At 30.2% G+C, this 18955-nt stretch overlaps 1 protein-coding gene across 1 annotated transcript in view; it reads left to right on the forward strand.

Moving 5' to 3' along the window:
- LOC142326949 (dynein beta chain, ciliary-like) overlaps positions 1-18955 on the forward strand; it is a 235359-nt gene that overhangs the window by 180938 nt on the left and 35466 nt on the right. The window contains exons 50-55 of the mRNA XM_075369680.1: positions 3256-3412; positions 4553-4695; positions 8169-8338; positions 11974-12112; positions 13210-13374; positions 14952-15145. Coding sequence (XP_075225795.1) covers positions 3256-3412; positions 4553-4695; positions 8169-8338; positions 11974-12112; positions 13210-13374; positions 14952-15145 — 968 coding nt within the window. The remainder of the gene's footprint in view (positions 1-3255; positions 3413-4552; positions 4696-8168; positions 8339-11973; positions 12113-13209; positions 13375-14951; positions 15146-18955) is intronic.

Below are 18955 nucleotides of genomic sequence, written 5' to 3' on the forward strand. Positions count from 1 at the left end.
TCCGCCAGTAACACAATATCATCTGCAGAGTGGATATAATGTATGGATTTTCCATTAATTCCGATTTTCCCTTTTGTTTTTTCCTTCATTTCAATGATAGCTTTATCAATAAACAAATTCCAATAACACTGTCAGTGCTAGCATCGCTTCTCTAGTTCCCTTCCCAGATCTGAAACCGAACTGGTCTTCTCCTATAGTTGCTTCAACTTTTCCTTCTGTTTGGCTTTTAACAATGTTTAGCATTATCTTTGAAGTGTGGGATTACAAAGAGAAAGTTCTGCAATTGGTGCAATCGATCGCATTTTCCTTCATAGGAATTTATTACAGTTTTGCTGTTCATAAAATCTAGTGGCGGTATCATTCCCTCTTCATAGCAATTTTTGATAAGCCTATACAAACACTCCTTTGTTGACTCTCCTAATTCTTTTAATATATCTGTCAGGATGTTACCTGTGCCTGTTGCTTTGCCATTATTCAGGTTATTCAAGGCATTGACAAATTCTTCTTTAGATACAGGCGGTCCCATCATGTCTTTATCCACCCTATTTTCATCTTCCAGATATTCCCTACTGTTAACAATATCCTTTCCTTCATGTAGCTCCTCAATATATTCTTTCCATCTGTCACCTACATCATTTAAATCAAAGAGAAGTTCCCCATTTTTATTCCTTACCATATTTGTTTTCGTTCTTGATTTTATCATCATTGAACTAATACTTGACTAAGCTCGTCAGTTTTCCTCTTTCTAGGTCTTTCTGAATCTCCTAATTTCTGTCTTGAATCCACCTTCCTTTTTCCAGTCTGCATGTTTGAGTAATCATGTTCTTTATACTTTTGTACTTCTCCAGGTCTTTTCCTCTTAACTTGTTTCGCCTTCAGTGAGGTCCAGTATTTCTTTGGTCATCCATGGTTTCCTTGGTTCTAACTTGTTTAGCCCTATTATTTCCTTAGCCGTTACTATTATAGTTTCTTTCAATTCTTCTCATCCTTCTTCTCTGCTGATCAACTCATCTATCATTATTTTCAGCTCGTTAACTATTTCCTCTTCCTTGAGTTTTCCTATACACCATTTATGCTGGCTAGCTCTATTGCATTTCCGAAATCTAGTATCACACTTTGCTATGACAAGGACATGATCACTATCTATGTCATATCCAGGGTACGAATGACTAGACTTTATTTGGTTTTTATACTTATCTTTAACCAGAATATAGTCTATCTGGTATCTCCTGCCATCTCTTGGCATTGTCCAAGTATACCTTCTTCTCTTGGTCATTTCAAAGCATATGTTAGCGGCATTCATTAAATCATCTATCTGTTGATATATTTCCTCCACTTCTTCGTCCTTACTATTAGTTGTAGGTAGGTAGACTACGATAAAACAAAAATTAACAGGTTGGGCTTTAACTGTAACAATGATTACTCTGTCGCTATAGTGGTATGTGTTCAAAATGATGTTCTTCCATTTCCCTCTTAGAACTACTGCAACTCCATTTCTTCCTGACCTTGCACTGCCACTGTGAGTAACTCTGAAATCTTCAGACCAAAAACCTCCATTTCCTGCCAATCTAGTTTTGCAGATGCTTAAGATGTCCATTTCTGATTTCTTCATCACCATCTTAACTTCCTCTAATTTCCCCGCTTTTAAAAGTGTTCTTACATTCCATGTTCCTATTCTAAAAAGTTACTTCTGATGTCTACTCTTTGCAACTTTATCCAAGACATACCCCCCCCTGGAGATCCAAATGAGGGAATTGAAGCTCCAGAAAATTTTGAATTGGATGCAGCTATATTACAACTTGGAAATCCTATACCTAATTCCTATCCTATTGTAATTAATGCAGTGGCTTCCCGTTGCCTTCTGCATCCCCCTGCCGTTGATGATGTTACTTGTTCCTCCACCTTTAGGGACAATTTATCATCCCTGGGAAGAGGGGGTTACCTCATCCTTACCCACTCATCTGCCTTTGACAGGCAATTGACACTTGGTAAGGAGAGGGGACTCTTATACCGGGAGTCATTCAGTCATCATAGCCTCGTTAATATAAACAGGGTGCACGAAGCATCTGCTATTCGTGAAGGTGAAGTTGACTTTAGAGAGAGAGAGGCTTTGAGACACATCATCACCCCTTACCCCCCCCCCCACCCCCATAACCAAACACATCTCTGAAATTCATTGACTTAGGTAAGAAGAACAAAATTTTAACCAGTACATGAACATAAAGTTCATTACTTGCTGAAAATTTAGTTTTGTTTCGACCTGCTTTCTAATTAAATAATTCTTACATTCACCTGGGAAAATAAATTCTTCTCCTTGTCAGGAGAAGACCCACCGCTGTGCACACGATGCAACTGCCGCATGACTGTGCACCACATTCTCGTGGACTGCATATGTTATGCGGCATTGTGTCGTCAGTTTAATATACCCAGAAACATCCGTGATGTTTCTGGGTATATTGGGATGTGTCTTGTGCAACGATAGCGGGGTTTTCTCTTTTTGCATAGTACCGGGTTACTGCAAAGGATTTGATATGCTCATATATGTTTTTCTGTAAGGAGAGTTTTTTTTTTTAATTTTAACCTTTATTTTCAATTTGGTTTTTTTTTTGGTTCTATGTATTTAATTTACTATCCGGGGAGGGGATTTTTTTTGCACAACCCATCGGAGTTAGGTAAGTTTTACATACTTTTTTTAATCTATTATTTTAACTTTTATATTTTATCAACTTTGTCTATGGTATTGGTTTTGAGTTTTATTCTGCCTTCTTGGCTTGTTTTAGTAAATTTTTATTATATGATTAATATTACGTTTACACCTTGTATAGTTTATTATTTCGGAGTTATTTTACCCTTTTACTAATATCTACCGGGCGATGATAACGCCCAGGTGTTTTTCGCCCACAGACAACGAAAAAAAAAAAAAAAACCATATTTAACCTATCTTCATTGCAAACATAATGATTGTGGATAAATTAAACTAATGTGCCATTAATTACATAACTTAATGAATAATACTCATAATTCCTAATGAAATCAGAATTATATTTCTGAACTGGTTTCCATATGACCTCATTGTCTGAGTATCTTAATACATAAGCAAACTAAAGAAAAACTAGTAAAAAGACAAAAAAGTCACAGAATGTACTACAACAAATTGACAAACTTTGGTAAATAAGCTTGTGTAAATTTAGTGATTTTTCCAAATAATTCAATGAGTTGATTTTATGTTTTATTTAATTTTATTATTTGTTATAGGTGATGATGGCTAAAATAGATGGTTTTCTAGATAGTTTAATACATTATGATAAAGAAAATATTCATGCAGATGTTATTAAAGAAATTGAGAAAACTTATCTTACTAATCCAGAATTTGATCCTGAATTTGTTGTTTCAAAATCATCTGCTGCTGCAGGTAATATTATAGGATTATATTTGTATGTTGTATACCAATTAAACTGCATAATCTGAAAAATTTCATGCAAATAGTTTATATGGAATTCATGCATGATCATAATTACAATCAATTTTTAAAAAAAATCCATTTGTCATTTTATACATCTGATTTTCCTCATTAAAATATCTATTTAAAAGACAGTTGATGCAAAGAAGAAAGTAAATCTATATACATGACCTGTTCTAAATTTCTTGACATTACATTCAGGACATTACTGAATGGACATTACTGATCTGTATTGAATTTAATGAAAGGGGGGAAAATATTACTTATTAAGGATTTGGTGATATGGCAGGATAGTATGAACAGATCAATTAGCCAAATTAGATTTCATAGAGGATCCAAAGTACTGTGTTTATAATATAGCTGCTGTTCATTATAAATATAGATATATAATAAAATTTAGATGAATTTAAACTGACCAAAGATGATTTTAATCTATCCAAGCAAAGTTTGCCAAAATTGTGATTGTTTGGTTTAGATTTACAAATTTTCTGCTTTATTGTATTTTCTACTCAGGCTGTTTGTACAGTGCATCAGAAAGTGGCTGTGCACTGGAATTATAGAAGTGTAGTGGTGGAACATAACAGTATAAACAATTACAATTTCTATTATTATCATAAAGATTGTTTTAGTAAGATAATTCAACTTCTTGCAATTATTTTTGGACAAGTATGCAAGTAAAAATAAATATTAAAAAAAGTTTCATAGCTAGTTAAAGCAACTTACCTGATTATAATTATTAAATATTTTCAAATTCTGCAAATCTATTTCATTTTCACTGAAAAATTTAGTTTTCACTTCATTTATTACCCATTTAAAAGAAAATTAACTAATATTACAGAAAAGACAACAGAATATTTTTTGACACGCATTTTCAATTCACACTATCAAAAGTTTCTTTGAAAGTGTTTAATCCATTTTTAATCGGTGTTTGAAAAATAAACTTAAGTTTTGTATTGTTTTAATTTGATTAAAAATGTAAAAAAAATATTTTTTAATGCTGTTACAGGGTTTGTGAATAAATTTATTTAACTTGCTTTTCTTTTTAATCAAAAGCATAAAATTGTCTTTTTAATTTAATCTCTATTTTTCAAGGACTATGCTCTTGGGTAATAAACATTCATAAGTTTCATTTGGTGTGGTGTATTGTTTTGCCAAAAAGAAAGGCATTACAAAAAGCTAATGAAGATTTAGCTGCTGCACGTGCTAAGCTTCAAGAGCTCAAACAAAAGCTAGAGGTATTGTATATATTTATTATTGAAGCAGTTTCTTTCTCATATATAAAAACATTTGATTTGAAAACAAATCTTGAAACTGGTAGACTCTTTGCTCACATGAATCCCATTTATTTCTTATATTTTTTTAATGCAATTTCTCCGTCTTGCTTATCATATAGAACGAATATTTTTAATTCTAGCTAGTCATTTAAAATTCTTGTCTTATTTATTTATTTACTTATGTTGATTTGATTTATGTGTGAGTGTTTTATATATATATATATATATATATATATATATATATATATATATACTAGCGGACCCGACAGACGTTGTCCTGACGTGGCATTTTTCTGTAATAAATGCACAACATATAAATATAAGTAACTTATTTAAGTTAAAATTAGCAGGAATGTGGACGAAATTTCATTAATATGACTATTATCAGTTTGTGATTGTTGTATTATTGTAATGGGTTTATTGATTAATTATGTGTAGTATGGTTAATATTTATTTTCACTAAATTTTGAGATATCTGACGAAAATCGAAATGTCGTAAAATGAATAATTAGTGTAATTAATAAATTTTGGTACTTACGTATTAACGCTACTGCAGCTACAGCTTTATTTAAAAACAAAGTAGTCAATCGGATTTCGGTGGAAAATGGGCCGATATAAGAGTTTAATGTAGATTCAAAACAGTTTCTTTATTAATTTTAATAATGGTTATTTATATTTATTTATTTTATAAATATAATTTAACCAAACTTAACCTACGCTCGCTTCGCTCGCTAACCTTGACAACAAAACAGGAGTGTTTTGATTATTTAAATAATAAATAATTACAATATTTATATAATTATTGAATTTATTAAATAAATACTCAAAAAATTACGGTATTAATTAGTCAAGGTTAGCGAGTGTAGGTTAAGTTTGGTTAAATTATATTTATAAAATAAATAAATATAAATAACCATTTATTAAAATTAATAAAGAGACTGTTCATTTTCCACCGAAATTCGATTGACTACTCTGTTTTTAAATAAAGCTGTAGCTGCGATGGCGTTAATATGTAAGTGCCTAAATTTTCATCCACGTTACTTCTAATTTTCACTTAAGATCATTTTAAAAAAGTACCTCCTGCATTTTTTTTTAATTTAATAATTTTGAACCATGTGATAGCTTAATTAATCAATTAATAAAAAATTAAAGCACTGTAAAAAAAGCAACGTTGTTAAAATTTTAGTAGAAATTTTTCTCATAGTTTATTTTAACATCTATTTTACCAAATTTTAGATAATTGTAAATTAAAAACAATTTTAGAAAATTTTTTATAAAATTAATCAGCTACAAAAATTATTATTTAAAATTTTAAATATACTTTAAACTATAATTATTATACGTAAATTTTTTATTAATGTTATAATTTATTGTAAAAACTGGCATTTTTATTTTCAAAGAGCCATTCAATACTTCATAAGTTGCATAGAATCAAATGAGAACTGACAATTTAAATTTGTAGGTTAAGTTCATTGTTATTGAATGCAGGTATATACATCATTAAAATTCATGAAAAATCATTTAAATACTCACGTCAATACTGCATCTTACAAATTTGCACAATGTATATTTTTTAATTACACTTTAAAACGTTATTTAAATAAATAATATTCTCAATAAGCGCGCAATTCTAGCAGACTCGCCAATGCTTCGCTATTGCTAGATTTGAGTATACATGCAAATTAAATGAACACAATTGAAATATTTCATAAAACCTTAAAAACAATGAACATTAGGAACTTCACAAAATTTAACCTTTCACTTTATAAAAGTCAGAAGGTAGATAAATCCAAATGGCAAAACAACAGCACTACCTATCGGATTTAATTCACAACCAGTCTCTAATCACAGTATTTGGTGGAAAATAATTTTTTTAACGAAAAGGGTTGTGGCTGCAAAATCATTACAATTAATACTCAACATTAAGAAACTTACAAAACATTACGGAACTTCATAAAATTTAACCTTTCACTTTATATAAAAGTCAGAATGTAAATAAATCCAATTGTTAGAACAGCACTACCTATCGGATTTAATTCAAACTACTCTTTAAACACAGTAAACTGTTAAAAAATACAAATTTTAATGTAATAACAACATTAAGCTACGACGCAAGTAACTGATACGTGAAAAAGCAACAAAATAAAAAAATTTCCTAGAATCCGATCGCACCACCAACTACCGGTTCTGACTGAAATACCAAAAAACCAAAAATTAAAAAAAATTCTAAAACGCGATCGCAGCGCTGCCTACCGGATGATTTAATTGTGAAACTTAACCAACGCAAGATCAACAACACATAAATAAATAAATAAATTAAAAAACATTTTCTATCGAATCAAATTGTGAATCTAAACCATTCTCGAATCAACTTAATCACACACACAAAATTTCATCAAAATCAGTCCAGTCGTTTAGGAGAAGTTCAGTGACATACACACGCATAGAAGAAATATATATATATATATATAAAGAAATATATCATATATACATATAAGATATTTTCATAGTTTTTGAAATTATCTATTTTTCTAGCAAAGCATATTTAAGACAATCATCTGGTTGAGTTCATATTTTTGATGCTTGTTTGCATATAATTTTAATCTCTTCTGTTTAACATCATGTATAGTGGATTTAGGAGTGCCTACGAAGTAGAATAAGTGATTGATGTCTTTGGACAATTAAATGGGTGTGGAAGTCCTCATGCTACTTTTACCTTACGATGGGATTAGCTTTGTTGGAGAATGATTTGAATATTGCAGTCTTTTATTTCTCTTTTATTAAATCATGGGAAAAGACTAAATTTTCAGGCAGGACTAGGATCTGACACTATGTTTGTCAGCCACTCCTGGAAATAAATCATTCTTTTTAAGCAGAAGAATTTTAAAATTTAATTTTTTTGTTAATTGTGGTGGTGAGGAATCTCAAATTCCAACACCATTTAATGTTTTTACTTGCTACTGAAAAGAATATATTCTGATTAAGAATGGTTCAAATATTGCACTATTTTATTTTTCCCATTTTAATTGTTTTCTGGAGGTTTTATGAGAGTTTGCATAGTTACCATATCTAGTGAAGATTCTTTTTCTGGACTTAACAATTTGACACTTATTTTAGTTAATTTATGATAAACATATTTCTTACAAATTGAACTTAATTGTTTATAGATTATTAATCATACTTTCTACTAATACGACAAATAATAAATTAGTTGGATTTTAATTCTGTACAAATTTAATGATGCTGAGAACTGGCAAATGTGTATAGTTCTAAAATATACAGACAGTTTATTTCTAAAACTGTAATAACTCAAAAACTGATTATTAATTCCAATCTTGAAATCAAGATCTTGCTTGTTGGTGGGTGTATTTTTAAGAATAATATACATAGAAAAACTCTTGCCTTAAAAATAATTTAAATGAATTTTCTTACAGGCATTAGAAGCTGAATTAGCTATTTTGACTAAACGTTTTGAAGATGCAGTTGCAGATAAGCTTCAGTGTCAAACAGAAGCTGAAAAAACAGCAGAAACTATTGATTTAGCCAATCGATTAGTCACTGGTCTGGCTTCAGAAAATACGCGTTGGAAGGATACAGTCAACAGGTGTGACATATTAATAGATTTTACCATTGGCACAAAATGGATTTCAATATTTCTTAATCTCGGTTCTGTCTTATGCATTTTACATTCTCACCATAAAAACTAAAAGATATCTTTGAGAGTTTTCAATTTTGATTATGGGAGAAGTAATGCCTCAATAAAAAATTAGTTTGTGCTTTTATTGAATCTTAAATACCACAGTTTTTAAGTATTGAAATGTAATTAAATAATTAAATTTAAACATTGAAATATATTTAATTACATTTCAATAAGTACTTTTTCAAAGTGGAAAAAGTATAATGAAATTATAAAGTTAATAAAAAATAACTAATTTCTATAACAGTCAAAGTCAAAAAATAATTAACTTTTGTCTTCATGATTTAATTTAGTTGCACTTCAAATACTTTTTTTCTAGAAGTTAAAAATTCTTAAATCATAATTATAATACATGGGACTTTCCATAACCTATTTTACTCATAAAAATAATGGAAGAAGTTCATATAAACAAATATCTTAAAATGCTGTGTTTGTTAATTACGGCTAGTGAAAGATTTCACACAGATTTCAGTTACCCTGGTGAAATGAGATCATACTAAAATTTTTAGTTAATTAAGGAGCAGCATTAGTAGTTAAGAGAAATTGGAGTGAAAACCAATAAATTGAGGTAAAAAAATCTTGTTTTTTGTGTTTTATGTACAATAATTAAATAAGAAAAAACACATAAAACTTTTAAACAGACTTGTAGAGTAATCCAATTCTGAACAAAATTACCTAATATAAGTTGAATAAAACAAAGAAAATTTAAAAAAAATTTTATTTTATTTAGAAACGTACCAGTTTATAATAGTTTATAACATTTACAACACATGTCTTTGCACACTTCTGTACTGCTTTTTTTGCTCTTTTAGTTATTCAGGGCTCCCTTAAGTTGCTCAGTTGCATCCATAAAGTGGACAATTAATTCCTCATGAGAAGAATGTATTTTTGTTTTGTATACAATATATTTCATCTGTCCTCATATGCAAAAATGTAATGGTGTTACTTGAGGAAATCTTGATGGCCAGGAATGTGGACCTCCATGACTGATCCATTTATCAGGGAAATGGTGATTAAAAAGAGTGGAAACAGCACAGAAAAGTGGAGAGATTGTGCTGGAAGTATACTTTGTGTCTCAGCACTAGAGGAATATCTTTAAGCAGCTGTGGCAATTCTTCTTGAAGAAAGTGCAAATAGACCTCAGCATTTAAGTGGCCAGTAATATGAATGATCCAAACAGCTGATTGTGAAGAAGGCTGGCACCATACATTTACACTAAATCTGTGTTGAAAATTGCTTTCCACTATTTCATGAGGTTTTACTTCTGTCCATGTATGCTCATTGTGTAAGTTGTTGATGCCATTTTGAGGGAAATTTGCGTTATCAGTAAACAATAATACTTGTAGAGTTGTCAAGTTGCAGAACTGCAAACTGCAAACAAAGGTGATCAACTCGTGGGTATAGATGTTAAACTGGATGTTTACGATAAAGATAAAACTTGTATTGTTTGTGTCCTCCTAACTATTGAATACAGAACTCTAGTCATTTAGAAAGATATTTGTAGTGACGCCTGGACTGTGCTGAGCTACATCGATGATAATTTTTGCAATAACAGCATCTTATTGAACAGATTGTTCGTAGCTGTTAATGAATACTAGAGGTAGTGAACCTGTTTCCTGAAGACTGTGAAAAGTCATTCTATTTTTTTGGGATCTGGAATCCTGCGATTCAGAAAACATATTTCATATTCTGCTGCTGCAGCTGCAGCATTACCATTACACACACCCAAAATGAATACTATATCAGTGTATTCTTCTACTGTAAATAAGTACGGCATTATTTTAATGGCAAACCGATCATGTTCAAATTAAAATTCACAGAAAACTTCGCTAACAATACCACTTCACAGTACCTTGTATACTTGTACCTTATACAGAATGATTAATTCTGTTGTTATTTTATTGCCAACTTTGAAGTAATATTTTTTCAAATAATTTATTGTACATTTAAATTTTTAACTGTAGAATCTGTTTTTACAAATTTTTCATATTGCCAAAAAAGAATTTGTTTTTTGTTCACTTAAAGTGCTTACTCTGACAAATGCTTCTAAATAAAATTTGAATTTTTGTAACTTCTTTGTTTTATTCAACTAGCTTACATCATTTTGTTCAGAATTAAATTCTCTACAAGTTTTGTGTAAAACTTTTACAAAACTTAAAACATAAGTTCTTTTAGCCCTATTTATTGGTTTTCAGCCCATTTTTCTACTGCAGATACTACAGTTTTGATCTGCAGATAGAGAAATCTGCACAAAACTACTTCAGATACAGTTCTGAAACCTATTTTATTCAATTTTTCAGGTTAAAATCCATTAAAAATCATTAATTCTGCCCCTTAATTAACATCACAACCTCATTTCACTGGAGTAGATGAAAACCAAGCTAAATCTTTCACTATCCATAACTTGCAAACTAAGTATTTTAGGACGTATGTTTATATTAACTTATCTCATTATTTTCACAATTGAAATAGATTATGAAAGTTCCAGCACTTCTTGATATATGGTGTATCTAATAAAAATATAACAATGGTAGTTTACATAAAACTTATAAGAAAATAAATGAGTAAATGTAAAAGAAAAAGTTAAATGGCTAATTATGGTTTCAGAATGAGCAAATGTATCTGATCTTTGATAGGAGTCTTTTGATAAATATCTGAATATATAAACTGAAAATAAGTAAAACATTTCTAATCCAAATAAAAATAAGCAAAGATTTTGTCCTCTGCAAATTGTTGCTAATATACATTTAAACATACATTCATATCAACATTTAACAATGTATCACATGTATGTATATCAACATTTCGTCTTATGTATTAATCATTACATATTTGGAAAAAACTTTTTATGCCTTAAAAATTACCTTTTAGAATGATTTATTATGTAAGATAGAAATAAATTTATGAACTCTAAGTAAATAAATAGAATGTGTTGGATCATTACATTAAGCGAGCATTTTGTGTAGACAAAAATATGTGAAATTCTTGATTTGAAAGAGTTAATGTATGAGGTTTAATCTCTTTTTACTCTTGAACTGATAAGCTCAGTTCTATATCTTGAAAAAGATGCAGAATCTGAATGACAAACTCGGCCCACACATAGGAGCGAAAATTCAAAAGCTCAAATTTTATTTGTATTGAAGACGCCCTCACATTCTGAGATGCTTGGCAGTCAATCCCATTGTTCTCAAATTATATCTGTTCATCCCATTCCAGCCAAAAAGTTCAGCCAGAATTTTCCTTAGACTTGATCTATTTATACTTATTAAGGAATAAAATCTTTCTTTTAAGTTTGATTTATTCATTTTTTTTTTTATTTTAAAGTTTGCCCATTTTTAATACAGTTCATTATAGTTTAATATGGATATTAAAAGAAGTAAAATATGATAAATAGTGATGGTTTTGTTGGAAAAGCAAGTACCGAAACCAAAAAGTGTCATTTATTTATGTTAATGTAAGAAAATCTTGTTTTCATGATTGTTTTTTCGTAGATTACATATATTTAGTAAATTTTACTGCTGAATTTCTTACTTTTATTCCAGTTTAATGAAACAACAGCAGACATTGCCAGGTGATATGCTTCTAGTTACTGCATTTGTGTCATATGTTGGTTGTTTTACACGTAGATACAGAACAGATTTGCAGCAAAGATATTGGTTGCCATTTTTACAGAAACTAAAGGTAAGGACAAGGTTCATATTGTATATATTGTTTTAAGACATATTGACTCAGATCAATATATCTGCTGTTCTGGAATTGCTATAAAGGTTTTTAGAACTTTCACTCCTTTATGGTGTAAAATTATGTTTTGGTACATGTACATTCAGGAGTTGAGAGCAATGAGGGGGCTGATTCTGGTAAAAAAGCTGTAAATACTCCACTTATTGCTCTTGAGCGAATATGTAGGTTAATAAATAAAAGACAGAAGTAAAATTTTTTTTTTAAAATCATTACATATCGTTGAACGCAACCTTAAACAATGATTTTATAGGTTTCTTATTCAGGAATCTCATAAAGATTTCTTTATTCTGAAATAGTAACTAGACTGAGTTAGTAAGTCAGTTGGTAAGCAGAATTACTATTGAGCTCATTTACTCTTGTCAGTTCAAGAGCAAATGAGAAATAAGCTAAAGCCATATTGTAGGTTAAGTTATTTGGGCTGACTTTTTACTTTCAATCTAATGAGAGAAATAATAGGCTAGCTTAGGCTGGGTTTTGATAAATCGGCTGTAAAAGCCCTTAACTTACAGGTGGTATCAATTGGTTAATAGTAAACAGTGTGGTTAAGAGATGTTTTTTCATTTAAATGTAAAATCTGCTAGAATCAGTTGATTGAATGCATTAAAGAGTCAGTGCTTATACACTTATACAGACTGTTCCGGAAGCTGAACAGACTATATTTGGATAAGACTGAATATCGGGCACTGATGTTAAAAAGGAAGAGCACAATAGGACCAAGGATCATTTTTTATAGGTTTTGTTGCTTCTTAGGTAAAAAGCTAATAATGTTTCATTAAATTCTTGTATGTATCATAGTGCATGTATCACTGATGAGAATAAAATCTTCTTTTCCCTAAAGACCTTTGCACTTTTTCAGCTTAATTAATTCATTATATGTAAATTAAAACTAATTTATAATGTGTAAAAAAAACATTAAAAGAATTGTTAACAATAAAATAGCTTGGGCAAGTTTTTTTTTCAACTAAAACAAAGTACAGCATCAACAAATTTTTACTTTGGTTTTCTCTTCCTTGTAAATAAATATGTTATTTTTACAGCCGGAAATTCCAATCACTCCTGATCTTGATGTCTTATCATTATTAACTGATGATGCAACAGTTGCTGAATGGAATAATTTTGGATTACCAAGCGATCGAATGTCCACAGAAAATGCTACAATATTGGTTAATTCTGAACGTTGGCCACTTATTATTGATCCTCAGGTGAACAGTATATTTCATGATTAATATATTTGATACCTACAGTTTATGTTGAAATTTACTTAAAAATACAACTCTTATATCAAGAAACCTTATGAAATTTGCATGCACACAATGAAAATTAGATATTAACAATTTAATTTATCTTCCCATTTGAATATTCAAGTCGTTAAATTATTATATCCTGCTGCAGTTTTATTTAGTTTAAAAAGTTCAAACTTTGCTGTAGTTTCATTGTTTGAGAGTATGACTTATGTAATTAAGGGATTAAAGGACTTATGTAATGTAATTAAATTACATAATTGAGGGTTTGCTGTACTGTAGTTCAAATTATTTTTCAGCTATGATTTTAAGAAATATAGTAAAAAAAATTGCAGTTCGACTTATTAGTGGAATTGAACAAAATGTAATCTTTGTTTTCATTATTACATTTGTTTTTTTAAATTAAATTACTGGTGTTGAATATTTTAACCTGTAGTATTATTAAATTGCAATCCATTTATAACTCCTTAGTGTTTGTTGCTTACCATAAATCTGTAATGCACAATACTTTCAGCCTTGATGTTCAGCTGTAAAATTACACTTCAGTTCTTTGTCTACTAAAAAAATGTGCTGGTTTTACATTTTTTAAATTAATTATACTTATTTTTACATATGAATTAAATATGAATAATACTTAAGTGAAGAAGTAGGAGGTTGACTAATATACGTCAACCCTTTGATAATTAATCTATTTCTGTTAGAATGGTTAAATGTTTAACTGTTAATCGGTTAAATTTTTTGTAGCTCTGTATTATCTTACCTTATCCTTCATACTATGATCTATATAAAGTACCTGAGCTACAAGGGAGAATAGTTATCCCTGATGTTCATTTTGCATCTTGCTCCTTTAGTGAAGATTGAATGTTGCAATTGAGTTGAATTTCAGTGAGCCAGGCATGTTAATATATTTCAGAAAATTCTAATTCTTTGTGAAGAAGACTATGGAAAGCACCTCATTCCTCCATTTGTTTTTTATCTTTAAGAATGAGTGTGTCATTTTTCAGGAATGACTTGGTTTGCCAAGGGTTGACAACTAATAAACATATTAGAAATAAATGCATATGCTAGTAGGTGTAAAATAGACATTCTTAAATAGGTGTTACAACCCACCTGATTGGTCTTGTGGTGAATGCATCTTTGCAAATCACTTGATTTCAAAGTCGAAAGTTCCAATGTTCAAATCCTAGTAAAGGCACTTACTTTTATATGGATTTTAATACTAGATTGCAGATATCTGTGGTGGTTGAGTTTCAATTAACCGCACATTTCAGAAATGGTCGACCTGAAACTGTACAAGACAACACTTTACTTAACACTCATACATATCATCCTCTGAAGTAATACCTGACTGTGATTCCCAGAGGTTACACAGGATAAAAACATAGGTATTATAACAATATCATTGTATTGTTGTTACAAGGTAAAAAATAAGTTTGTCCTACTAGTCTTCCACCTGTAAACATTTTGTGAATTATTGTTTAAACTTTTAGAAACACTATTTTATGTTTGTGTGTAAAGTAATACAGTATATTTTTCAGTTGCAAGGTGTTAAGTGGATTAAAACAACATATGGTACTCATTTAAAAGTAATCAGGCTGGGGCAGAAAAACTACATAGACCGTATAGAAAGAGCTGTTAATGATGGTGCTACATTACTAATTGAAAATATTGGGGAGAGTATTGATCCTGTATTGGATAATCTACTCGGAAGAAATCTTATTAAAAAGGGAAAGTCAGTACAGTTGACGTAGTCTATTATTTAATATAATCAAATCATTTCTAAACTCTTAGTTATTATCATCGCTTATCTATCTTCTACTCATTTGTAATTATTTAACCTTTAATCTTCTTTTCCCCCACTCTTTATTTATGTAACTGCATTCTTCATGAAAAGTATTATGACTATAATATTTCTGACCATCATTGATCATGAATACTTAAGGTATAGAATTTATTTTTCATGAAGTTTGCTATTACACTAATTATGGGTGGGACACTCAGAAGGATTGAGATGCAAATAACTACTTTGACAGATTAGTACATAAGCAAGGAACACACTTGATACTATACCTATAACATAAATTGCATTAATTTCTCTTTTATAAAATGTTCATTATACAAGATGGAAAACTACAGAAACTATCCATTCATTACATAAAACTGGACTTCTGTGCAGAAGAGATCAAATACAATATTTCATTAACAAATAAATAATCTGTTTGTAACTTCAAATTCTTATAACATATCTTTAAATCATATATATCTATAAATTATTAAATAACTATAAACAAACCCTTTAAATTAACCCTTTAGTAAAAGGCCTTTAGAAGTAGATAAAAATCCAATTCTAAATATTTAATTTTATCCTTGAAGAACAGCAAATTACTGTTTTTTATCTGCTCTGAGTTTACCCTGTTCCAGTTTTATCAGTTTCAAACAGATCTCTTTGGGTAGTTTTATATGGAGAAGAAATATTATTGCTTTTTAATGTTCTAGTTAAACATTTATGAATTTACATTACTATTAAGTGAGCTTCCAACCATCATCTTGTACCAACATATATACTTAGATTAAGTGTTGTAAGAGGTATATTTTTTTAAGTAAGTTCCGTTTTGATATAAAAAAATAAGTGAAATTTTTTTTTTGAAAAAATTTGTATTCACCTGAAAGGCCCTGGCTCTTAATCTATAATTTACATTACTTCCACCTACATTAAGCCACTTGCCAGCAGCATGATTCTATACTGAGTATGCCTTCTGTTTTGCATTTATCAGTTCACCCAGAGGTAAAAAATTAAACAAGCAAACAGCCCTTATCTATCCCAAAACACTGCACATGATTTTTTGAGCTGACATTGCTTGAACTTCACTTTCTTGGGAGAGGTTGGTGTCTCCATTCCATGGACTGGTGTCTTGTCACCAGTAACAATTCAGCTTAAAAAAATTGATATCATCTCATGAAAAAATTTAAACCCTGGTCAAATATTTGTTTTTGTGCTATTCTGTCAGCATTTTTGGTACCCAGTGTGAGCACAACTTTTGATAATTTAAGTGTACCGACACAGTTTAGTAGAGAACACTTTGTGAAATTAAAGGAACTTCATCATATAGTGATGAAATCACAGTCTATTCTCATAAATATTTCCATTAATCCTCTGCATCAGATCATCAGTAATGACAGACAGTTGCCCACTCTGTATTGCATCATTATGTTTGTGTGGAGATACAATTAACTAATGAATTTTGGCCGCTTTTGTACTTTTATTTAAGAAATTATTTACAGCACCGTTTTTTTCACAATTGGAAGCACTGCCTATAATCATATGCATTTGAAGCACACATAGGAAACTATAAACAGAGACTGTAATTTGTAGCCAAACCATGAATCTACCAACTGTGTCATGGGACATTGTAATTTTAAAGTGATTTTCACATTCAACTTCCGAACTTGATAATAAAATATCAATATTTTTTAGCTGCTAATTTTTCCAAAACTATTGCAGTGTTTCATCTAATCTCTTCTCTATGGACAAATTACAGCTTAAAATCTGTATACTTCACTTGATTCAAACCGTCCTGTTACGACCCATCCCAATTGTGTATTTTGTAGGATCATTGATGAATTGCTAAGATTAACTTTTCCTTCACATAGCAAGTTGAAAAAATACCCTGCTCTAACGAGCAGATCAATCTATGATTTTCTATAAAATTCTGGATCCACTAACTGGAGATTTGGTGGCATCCTCTTTGCCCAATGTGAACATTGGTAATTGCTGAGTGATTGTTTTCAACACAATGCAATCTATGGTTATTAAGAATGACCCATTTCTCAATCTAATAGTGCATTACGTGCTCTGGGTTGTTTGTGTCACCGATCTACCAAGGATGTCAGTTTGGTTTTTTTTTGTTACTAATCCAAGTTTTCAAGCTAGTCATTCACTGATAAAATTAGACTGAAATCCTGTCCAATAAAACCCTACACAAATATGGAACACCATGGCGGTTTGCTATTGAAACAGCTACTGTTAATAAAAGCATGCCATCCTTTGAATAATTGAACTTGAGTGTGAAGTGACACTGGGCTTACGACTACCATCACTGGTTTTTCCAATTTCAGCCTTTTTGGGGGTGAATGGAAATGCAGCAGAGTGTTATGCTTCTTTCCACAAAATCTACATGAGCTTGAGATACACACCTCATTCTTATGCTTCCCTGACAAGTAGTTAAACCATAAGCCTCGTCTCTTTACTTCCTTCTCTCTGTCTTGAATACATAAAGATTTGAACATTTTAAACGCAAATATTGGATGAAATCCTTCACGTAAATTACATTAATTTATGGGTGTGTTTTAATATTTCTTTCTTCAACTTTAATGTTTTTAGCATTGTTCTAAAAAGCCAATTAAATCTTTTAAGTGAATGGATTTCATTGTTCTTTATTACTGGCTTCCCAATCAGAAAAGATATGATTATAGAGTTGACTGGTAATTAAATTAATTATTGTGTCCAACTTTTTTTGGTCTGGCCTAATGCCTTAAGTGCACATAATTGCTTTTGAACATTAGCAATCAAATTTCTGATTTGTTTTGCTGATGCTTTTTCTAATTTACTTAAAGTAATCTATGAACTGACATATTTATTAACAATATATCGTTTATTATCATATCTTGATTGTATAAACTGCCAAACTATGGCATAATTTGCTGCTGAGCCTTCTAATAACTGAAGCACTGCAGCAGCTTCAGCTTTAAGCGCTGACTGTAAATAATGAAATTTTTGAATGTCATTTTCATCTATCACAGATTGAAATGTGTTATAGAATGATGACCACTCATCGTAATTTCCTTGGGATGTGGGTAATTTAATGGCTGGTAACTTATTGAAATGCTTGTGAGGTTATTTACCTCTTATGTATTTGACTGAATTATATTTTGTTCCTCATCACTGCTTTGTTACTTATACACTTGATTTGAGCTTGTACATCATTGAATTCTGACAGTTTTTTAACGTATCAAAATGTAATTTTAATTGACCTAACTCAGTAGCTTTGGTTTTAAAATATTTTTTGAAGCTATTTACTTTTGCTTTAACCATATCACGTTGTTCGATTAATTCAGTTTTTTTATCTGAAGACATTGTTCACAAATACTACACACTATGGAAAACAAGGAAAGAAAATAAACAATAAAATACGTAATTGGAAATTTAAGGATTGATTGGGTAATTAAAAAAGGTTTTCAAATAGAATGGATAGCTTCAATCAATATGGAGTGATAAATAAAATACTTTAACATAATTAAACATAAAGGAATGTTGTGACCGGAGATGTAGAACTCGCTTAATAACTGTATGTATGTACAAAATTAAGAAAAACAAAACTGTGATTGACTAAATGGTAATGTGATGATCTTAATGACATAAATAAACAGTGTGCGTAAATACCTGATAAGATAATTTGTTACTCAGAATTGATGCTGACTGCATTCCAGCGAGCTGATCACATACGTAGATATGAATGACAATGCACCCTTGCAAGTCCATTGC

Source organism: Lycorma delicatula, chromosome 6 (genome assembly GCF_047948215.1).
Source record: "Lycorma delicatula isolate Av1 chromosome 6, ASM4794821v1, whole genome shotgun sequence".
Classification (NCBI taxonomy): Eukaryota; Metazoa; Arthropoda; class Insecta; order Hemiptera; family Fulgoridae; genus Lycorma; species Lycorma delicatula.